The following is a 10,000-nucleotide window of genomic DNA, read 5'->3' as shown; positions in this document are numbered from 1 at the left end:
CATCATTGCACGCTATCTTTCATATCATCTGCCATAAAAGTATATATATATATATATATATATATAAATAATTGTTAATTAATTCAGGGGGCCTATATTTCTATACTTCTTGGCCCAGAGACATGCCAATAATTATAGATAACCTGAAAGTGGTACCATGCTTGTGGTACTAAATATTTTCAGTGTTCCTAAATGTGACATTCAAATAATGTGTAGATAGGAGGCTCTGTGGGTGAGGTAAGGTTGTGTTCAAGTGAACAGATTTCCCCTTACTTTCTAAAATGATATCTGTGATACGCTAAGCTAATCTTCCAGCTGCAGCTCCAGAGGCTGCAATAAAGACCTGATGAATGATTGTCCAACATGATCTCAAGAGGCAAAAGGCATTCTGTATGTGAATATGTAGAAGCAGATCATATCTATAATGAACACTGTTGAGATTTTACCTCTAAAAGAACAGTTATAGGAGTAGTCATTTTATAATGTTTCATAAAAATGTAGTTTTGTCTTTTAAGGTTCTGACACACCAACACGACGGCCGACTGTCGGCAGAAAAGCCAGTCGGACTGGCTCCCCGAGGTCCAAAAAGTGCCTCAGAACACACTGAAGAGACGCCGACTTGAGCGTACGTTCTGCACGTGCACGAGACGTAATACGTCTCCATAACAGCAGGCGGCGCTAATCTGTATTGTCGCCCAAAAATTGAAAACCGGAAATGACGAACGTGTCACGTAGGTCTGGCTTCTCCCGTTTTTCAAAGCCGACCTAATGGCGTCTCGTTCAGAATACGGTCTCATATTGTCCTAAAACAGTTCACCGAAACGTGTTTCTGGAAACATTTGAAGAGAGAAACAGGCCGTGCAGTTGCTGAACCTGCTGCTCAGCACCAAACAACAGACAGACATAGTGAGAGACTAACTGGTGAACAAAGGGGAGCAGAGACAGGAGTCGAGTTGGTGGAGACCAAAAACAGAGCTAAAAGAGAGAGAATATTGGACTTAAGGCCGTTACACACCCACCAGACGCCGACCGTCAGCAGTAAAGCCAGTGTGACTGATCAGTCTCCCCGAGTCGGTCCAAAAAGTCCCTCAGAACACCAAAGAGACAAGACGCTAATCTGTATTGTCGCGCAAAAATGAAAACCAGCAGCTGATTGGAGGAACGCATCACGTGGGTCTGGCTGCTCCCCGACCATCATGGCATCTCGTTCAGAATACGATCTCATATCGTCCTAAAATAGTTCACCGTAACGTGTTTCTGGAAACATTTGAAGAGAGAAACAGGCCGTGCAGCTGCTGAATCTGTCTTCATTTCAGATCAACAAAAGGTCAGTTTAACAGATTTGTCAGATGTTGAGAGACTCTAGTCACGCTCATCCCGCTCGTCATTTCCGTTAAGTGTTGTAACATAAGTGCACTGATTGGCTAGTCAAAGGATAGCACTCCACCAATCAGATGTGTCATGGAGTCTGACTGCCCACTGGCAGATTCAACAAGTCAAATCAGCCCAAATGAACGCCGACGGCTCCTCCGACGGACGACGGCACGAACACACCAAACTCGAGTCACCGACCTCGCCAGACTGTCAGACGGACGATTATCAGGTTGGTGCGTCGGCGCCTTTAGAGCTGCAAAGAAACTGTTTAACAACTAGCGACTTTACGTACTGACAAACCCTGCAGGGTGGAGTAAGTTTACCCAAAAATATCAAAGACTTCTGAGTTTTCTTGTCAAAAATAAACAGCCACAAAACACAATAACACGTAATTATCACTTACTTTACACACTCAGCTACATAATGTTTTATGTACACATTTTATCTACTTCTGCAGCGTTACGGTTACATTATATTACCAAGGATTATAAAATCTTTATTTCTGGTTGGTACTTTGTAGTAGATTATAGCATTACACTGAAACTTGTAATGTAAATGATTGAGAAAGAAATCCACAAATACCCACTAAAATGAAAAAACAGCAGCAAACTGAAGTAAATGAATGAAACACAGTAAAATATTTAAGTGAAATGTCAGAATTTATTTTTTAAACCAAACTAACTTCCACTTAAGTGGATAGAAATGATGTTGAGTTTTAGTACAGTTGATGAGTAAGGTGAGTTGCAGACATGTTAGTTACAGAATCACCGTTAAACAAAAAAAATGCAATCATTAAAACAATGCATGTTCTGCGTGTTAATAAGCAGAGTTAGAGGTCCGATGGCATGAAAATGTCCCTTTATGAGGTTTTTTTTTTTTTTTAACATTAATATGAGCTCCCCCAGCCTGCCTATGGTCCCCCAGTGGCTAGAAATGGTGATAGGTGTTAACCGAGCCCTGGGTATCCTGCTCTGCCTTTGAGAAAATGAAAGCTCAGATGGGCCAATCAGGAATCTTCCCTTTATGATGTCATAAGGGGAAAGGTTACCTCCCCTTTCTCTGCTTTGCCCAACCAGGGAACTAAGGTCTATAGAAAAGAGACTTCAGATACAGTATTAGGGGACCACTAAGGCCTATATAAAAGAGACTTCAGATACAGTATTAGGGGACCACTAAGGTCTATATAAAAGAGACTTCAGATACAGTATTAGGGGGACCACTAAGGTCTATATAAAGAGACTTCAGATACAGTATTAGGGGGACCACTAAGGTCTATATAAAGAGACTTCAGATACAGTATTAGAGGGCCACTAAGGTCTATATAAAAGAGACTTCAGATACAGTATTAGGGGACCACTAAGGTCTATATAAAAGAGACCTCAGATACAGTATTAGGGGACCACTAAGGTCTATATAAAAGAGACTTCAGATACAGTATTAGAGGGCCACTAAGGTCTATATAAAGAGACTTCAGATACAGTATTAGGGGACCACTAAGGTCTATATAAAAGAGACTTCAGATACAGTATTAGGGGACCACTAAGGTCTATATAAAGAGACTTCAGATACAGTATTAGGGGGACCACTAAGGTCTATATAAAGAGACTTCAGATACAGTATTAGGGGACCACTAAGGTCTATATAAAAGAGACTTCAGATACAGTATTAGGGGACCACTAAGGTCTATATAAAGAGACTTCAGATACAGTATTAGGGGACCACTAAGGTCTATATAAAAGAGACCTCAGATACAGTATTAGGGGACCACTAAGGTCTATATAAAAGAGACCTCAGATACAGTATTAGGGGACCACTAAGGTCTATATAAAAGAGACCTCAGATACAGTATTAGGGGACCACTAAGGTCTATATAAAGAGACTTCAGATACAGTGTTAGGGGGCCACTAAGGTCTATATAAAGAGACTTCAGATACAGTGTTAGGGGACCACTAAGGCCTATATAAAAGAATCCAAAAAGCAGCATGTTATAGGACCTTTATATTTACCCAATCGTTTCAACATATTACATAGATCAAAAGTCAACACACTCAATATCACCTAATACATAAAAACTAGAAGCCAGTCTGGAGAGTGCAATGCATTTCTCTAAGTTGTAAAGCTTAGAAGCAGCAATTGTCTTATTTTATCAGCTGTCTTCCAGGTTGGTTTTTAACCCTAACCCTTTTACAGACTTAGGGCCCCAACAGTTTTATTTATCAACCTAACTTCAACCAGATCTCACTTAATCCTCAAAGCCAACACTACATTCAAAGATCCATGGATGTAGTTATTAAAGATGTATATTTGCGTAGTGACTAAGTTCGGGGCTTACTAGGCAGCCACATTAGCCCGCCAAGCCAGCCGGGCCAGCTATTGTTCTGTTAGCAACGAGGTAATCCCATGACCACGGATTCCTGTCACACAACTGACTGCAAGTCATGCCTCTCCTGAGGTGCAGTTCATACAGAGCAGGTTAAAAGGCTCGATGGTGTTTTAAGCCCCCAACGTCTCCTTCCAGGCAGCGCTGCGACCATTGACTTCAAGGCACCTAACCCTAACCATTGCCTAATCCGAGTGCCTTCCAGGCAGCGCTGCGACCGTTGACTTTAAGACACCTAACCCTAACCATTGCCTAATCCTAGTGCCTTCCAGGCAGCGCTGCGACCGTTGACTTCAAGGCACCTAACCCTAACCATTGCCTAATCCTAGTGCCTTCCAGGCAGCGCTGCGACCGTTGACTTCAAGGCACCTAACCTAACCATTGCCTAATCCGAGTGCCTTCCAGGCAGCGCTGCGACCGTTGACTTCAAGGCACCTAACCCTAACCATTGCCTAATCCTAGTGCCTTCCAGGCAGCGCTGCGACCATTGACTTCAAGGCACCTAACCCTAACCATTGCCTAATCCGAGTGCCTTCCAGGCAGCGCTGCGACCGTTGACTTCAAGGCACCTAACCCTAACCATTGCCTAATCCGAGTGCCTTCCAGGCAGCGCTGCGACCGTTGACTTCAAGGCACCTAACCCTAACCATTGCCTAATCCTAGTGCCTTCCAGGCAGCATTGCCTGAAAGGAGACGTTGGGGGCTTAAAACAGATAAACGGTTAAAAGCGCAAAATCACGTCAGAGTTGCCAAAGAGGAACTCAACGCAAAACCTTTGGGCAGACGTATTTCAACTCAGTGACTCTATCCAGTCAAAGTGCCAATTCCACTGCAGTTAATTGATTTGGTGTGAAAAGTCACTGTAATAAATGCTGGCGAGGCTGACCCTGCCTGCATATAACAATTTAGTTTCAGGTTTTTCCGAGCCTCGTCAGCAAAGGTAAATATTCTGTTTTCAAAACATTCAAACAACAACACAAAATCTGCAGTTACGTGTTGTTTTCCATCACAGTCGTGGATCTCAGTGGAAGTTAGTTTCAAGTCAGGTGTCCACCATGAGCCTCTCTTCCACGCTGCCTTCTTTACCTTCCCACACGGCTGTGTGTTCCCAGCACTACTGAGAGCTGGGCGTGACTGTTTACTTTCTATCTGCCTACTGTATCAACACTAAAAGGTGGAGAAAAGGTGTGGTCGGTGCCTGCAGGCTGCTGCAAGCCTGCTGATTCATCACAGTGACATCCGCTCCAAACTTTGGAATAATTTCAATCGTTAGACAAGTATAAACTTCCCTTAACCAGTTGAAATACACTTGTGGACCAGTAGAAATACTTTCATCACAGAAAACAAACACCAACGTTTTATGTAGCAGAATCCTGGCCATATCCTGTTTGACACCCGACCCTCAGGAAGGCTTAGGGTCATGAGGGCGCGGACAAACCGCATGACAAATAGCATTTTTCCCAGGGCCATAAATGAGCTGCTGAAAGGCTGAAAGGCTAAGCTAAGCTGGACTGGAACCATACTGTGTTTTAAAATGCACTGGTTTTTTTATTCTGGTTTTAATACTTTTTTTTTACTCTATATTTATCTATTTATTGTTGCACTTTTTTATCTTTACTAGCATTATTGGGGCTTTGTAAATTATAGAGTGGTCTAGACCTACTCTATCTGTAAAGTGTCTCGCGATCTCGAGAAAAAACTCCCTTTTAGGGAGAAACCTGGGACAGACCCAGGCTCTTGGTAGGCGGTGTCTGACGGTGCTGGTTGGGGGGGGTGCAGGGAGTGGAGCAGGACCATGGCGACAGCTGCAAACATGTTTATGCTGCTAAGTGAGTGATTGATGTCATCTTAATTTCGTTGTGTAGCGATATGCAATGATAATAATCTATCTACCTACCCACCCACCTACCTACCTACCCATCCATCCATCCACCCACCTATCCATCCATCTATCCAGCTATCTACCCATCCATCCACCTACCTACCCATCTATCTACCTACCTACCCATCTATCTACCTACCTACCTACCCATCCATCAACCTACCTACCCATCCATCAACCTATCTACCTACCTACCCACCTACCCATCCACCCACCCACCTACCTACCTACCCACCCATCTATCCATCCATCATCCATCCATCCATCCACCCACCTACCTACCCACCCACCCACCCACCCACCTATCCATCCATCCATCCACCCACCCATCTATCCATCTATGAAGCTGTGTTCAAAACCAAACACTCAGTCTGAAAGCAGATTTCACAAATTTTCTTGCTTGATGATTGCGCCATATTTTCATGCAGCAAAGTCTTTAAAAGCTCTTTGAAGCTGCATCAACTTGTCTTGTCTAAAGAGTTCTTGTATCATGACTCTGTACCTCTGATGTTGCAACACAAAGAAAGTCTTAGCTAACTCCTGAGGGCTGTTGGCATCGTCAGAAATTCCTGGACAGACAAACACATATCCAGACATATCTAAGGCCTATTGGAAGTTCTCATGAGCCTTATTTGGCCAGCGGGTGAAACTATAAAATCCTTAAAAACAACAGGGAGAAGGCAAGACAGCTGTTAACAATGCCCCAAAGCTCACAGAGATGATTACAATGCAAAGGAGTAAAATAAAACCCCTTTCATTCTGACCGTTTTATTTCAGTTATTTAAAGGTGCCCTGCCACACCAAACCGTTTGCCCTTGCATTTTTTGAATATATATATATATATATATATATATATATATATATATATATATATATATATATATATATATATATATATATATGTGTTCGGTCCATATGTGTTGGTGTTATGTGGTGAATGTGAAAATGAACTGCTACCTCCTCTGTCAGCTCTAGCCACTGAACAGAAATAAGCCAATTACAAAAGCTGGTCAGTTTGACGTGGCGTTGCCTGAGCTCACTACTATTCATGAGCTCGCCCAGTTAACCCAGCGCTGGGTAAAGGATGCTGATAGCCAGGCTCTCATTGGCTAGCGGTTAGCCAATCAGAGTCAAGCAGCTTAGCTGGTTGAATATTAATGAGAACTGGCAAACAAGCTGAGTCTTCCTGCAGGCTTTCTATACCACGCTAGAATGGCTTCAAACAAGGTCACCAAGGTACAGAGTCAGTGATAGACCTTCAGACATTACCACACAGTGATGGCAGGGCACCTTTAACAGTTTTCTGAAAAGACTTCAATTAAATAACATCTTTAAATCCCTTAATCAGATCCTCATGAATGAGGATGTAATAAGGAGCTCAGTGAGTCACTTTTGCAAACTTTTAATGGTAAATAACACTCAGTTCTAATGATATTTGTACTTCTATGCGTTACACATATGAAGTGAAAAAGAACAGGAACAAGATTTGCTTCATAAAAAATATAAATGACATGCTGTGGAGACGACAGCAGAGCTTCACTTATCTGAACCTCTCACACTTTAATAGAGCCCGACCGATATATCGGCGGGCCGATATTATTGGCCGATATTATCGGCATTTTCCAAACTATCGGTATCGGCATTTATAACGGCCGCTAAATGAATATTTAAAAAATAAAATAAAAACGGACGAAACCCCCTTCAACCATGTTCTGAATGTTGGCGTTGCGTTCTTCGTCCACCAGAGGGCGCTCTACTCTACAACCTCCCCGTTGGCAACACTCGTGTTTAACCCTTTAAGTTTAATATCTTAAGTTTGTATTTTTATACATTTTATTTATTATTTATTTATTGTGACAATAAAACAAACAACATACAGCAATTTACTGGCAATTGACACCGAAGCAAAAATATCAAAAGCTAATGTGGAGCACAGCGCACTCTCAGATTTGTTGCAGGTTTCATGCACAGCAAGCATTTATTTATCTATTTATTTACTTTTGTAAATGTAACCTTTGTAAAGTCACTTTTTATGAAATGTATTGTCTGTTTTGCCATCCTGGCTGCGTACTGTTTGTAATGTCTCTCTTGTATTCTTGAAAAATGTTCACATCTGTGGACAATGAAGTTTTCGTAATCGTTAATAGAGAAAATGCTGTTTTCGGTTTGCCTCCTGTGTTGTCAGAGTGGTGTAGATGTCTTCATGTGCTTGTGTTTTCTCAAACTGAGTACTGATTGAGCCGTCTTGGCCACCAATGCACAACAGCGAAGACTGACGGGCAAATACGTCAAAAACTGGCAAAGCAGAAAACGGAGTATAATTATTGTATGCGTCCATCAGTTACTTTTACAGCCATTACATCATTATTTGTATTATGTGGCCGTGCATATGTTAAAGTAGAGATGTACCGAGCCAATCCCAAGTATCGTATTGGGGCCGATTAGGCCATATTTTACATCACGTTAGTTTCAGGAGTGACATTTTCCCAGTTATTTTCAATAATAGATCAATAATTTAAGACTACAGCTGTGATTTCAATATGTCAGATACATAATTAATCAACATGTAAGTAAATAAAGTATCAGATCAGACTCTGTATGGTCAAATATAGGGCTGGGAATCACAGGCTCGCGATACCGATAATATCACGAATTCTGCAATAATCAATATATTGCTAGACAACCCTATAATGAAACATCACCATATCGGTCTAACTATGAATACAAAATGCCCGTGAAAAGCTTAAGTGCAGGTTTTTTTTTCTGTACCCAGAAAACAGCTGTTCTGCAGCTGTTCTTCAGTCTGTACATTAAAATGACCCAACTATAGAGCAGCTATGGGTCCAGACTTTGGACTTAAACATGGCTGGGGCATCTGTTAGTTTCCTCAAACCGCTGTCCACCATCCCATTGAAAACCTCTTCGTCTGGTTAACTCATTGTCAAGTCTCCCTCGTTCATCTATTCAGAACGCCTTATTTCATTCATTAAAATATCAGTATTTGGCGCGAGCGTACCGATTCTCCTACCGCACGAAGGACGACGATATATTGCTCTAACAATATGTTGTCCCACCCCTAATCAAGACCGCCCTACTTTAAAGTATATAATAGATATTTATAGTTTTAGGATTACTGGTGCCTCCTTTCTCCATTAATTACGTTTCCCTCTTCAGGTTGTTGCCAATTAAATCCCAAAAGCTCTTTACCCGATTGCATCTTGCATCAGAAAGGTTCAGATTAGTGAAGTTCTAGTGCAGGTCAACCAAAGAAAAGTGTTAAAACAAAAAGCTAAGTGAGGTACAGTGCATGGACAGAGAGGTTACAGTGCAGAAAAGGCTGGTTAGTGCATGTGGTGGTTAAATCCTCTTCAGTACACAGAAACAACTTCAGTTAAAATAACTTAATTCAAACATGTTATGATTAGTGAGGTTGTAAAAGACAAACCAAAGGTTGTTACAGTGCATGGACAGAGAGGTTACAGTGTGTCGAAGAAACTACTACATATAAAATGTGAAAATAAATGTAAAATGCAATAGGGTTTGTTGAACACATGAGTTGCAATTGTTGTTTGTTAGTGATAGGCAGTCATGATTTACTTAGTCAACAACAAAACATTTGTATAGTGTTAATGACGTGTTAAAGGTGTAGTAGGTAAGACTTGTAAAACTAATATCTGCTGAAACTGACCCTATGTTCCAGTAGAACTACATGAAGCAGGTCATTAAATAATCAGCTCCTTATGCAATATTCTTGTTAGGATACTTCAAATTACTTGAAGACATTTTAGGGTGTTTCTCACCATCACAGATTTCACTAGAAGCTGTACCTCTCCTCAGTGTATGTCGTGATGATGATCAGAGGCTTCTTAGTTTTACAGCTTGCATCTTTACATTTAGACTGCCCAGACTTAAAACTCTCCTGAGGGACAGTTGTCTCTGATCGGACAACGTTGACGCTTTCTGCCTTAACTAAAGCTTCTGATTGAACGACCTTAGCAGGTTCTGCCTCAACCGGATCCTCGGGTTTCGGTGGGACATCACTTGCTGTTTTAACGGGGTGCTGTGATTGGCTGCTTACCCTGAAGGGGCTGTTGGGGACACTGACTCCTCCCCAGGCGACGGCCACGGTGTGTTTGAGAGGAGAGGCGGGCGTGTAGGAGCAGGAGTACAGCCCCTCAGCTTTACTCCTCACCTTCACCTCCACAGGGAGTCCCTCTGCGTCCTAAAGACAGACAGACAGATTAGAAGATGGTCAAACCTTGCTGAAATGGAAACAAACGAGTCCAAACATGTAGCTGCATACGAATGTTTGTTTGCAAGGTTTGCAGATCGAAATGGATTCATCATTTTATCAAAAAAAGAAT

The 10,000-nt window shown here is 41.9% G+C and overlaps 1 protein-coding gene across 2 annotated transcripts in view; it reads right to left on the bottom strand.

Annotated features, from left to right (window-relative positions):
* flnba (filamin B a) overlaps positions 1–10,000 on the bottom strand; it is a 114,482-nt gene that overhangs the window by 50,621 nt on the left and 53,861 nt on the right. For both annotated transcript variants that reach the window (XM_078247630.1, XM_078247631.1), the window contains exon 15: positions 9,715–9,858. In XM_078247630.1, coding sequence (XP_078103756.1) covers positions 9,715–9,858 — 144 coding nt within the window. The remainder of the gene's footprint in view (positions 1–9,714; positions 9,859–10,000) is intronic.

The sequence above is a fragment of the Sander vitreus genome, chromosome 4 (genome assembly GCF_031162955.1).
Source record: "Sander vitreus isolate 19-12246 chromosome 4, sanVit1, whole genome shotgun sequence".
NCBI lineage: Eukaryota > Metazoa > Chordata > Actinopteri > Perciformes > Percidae > Sander > Sander vitreus.
The sequence above is the reverse complement of the archived record's forward strand: the minus strand, read 5'-3'. Positions and strand labels throughout refer to the sequence as shown.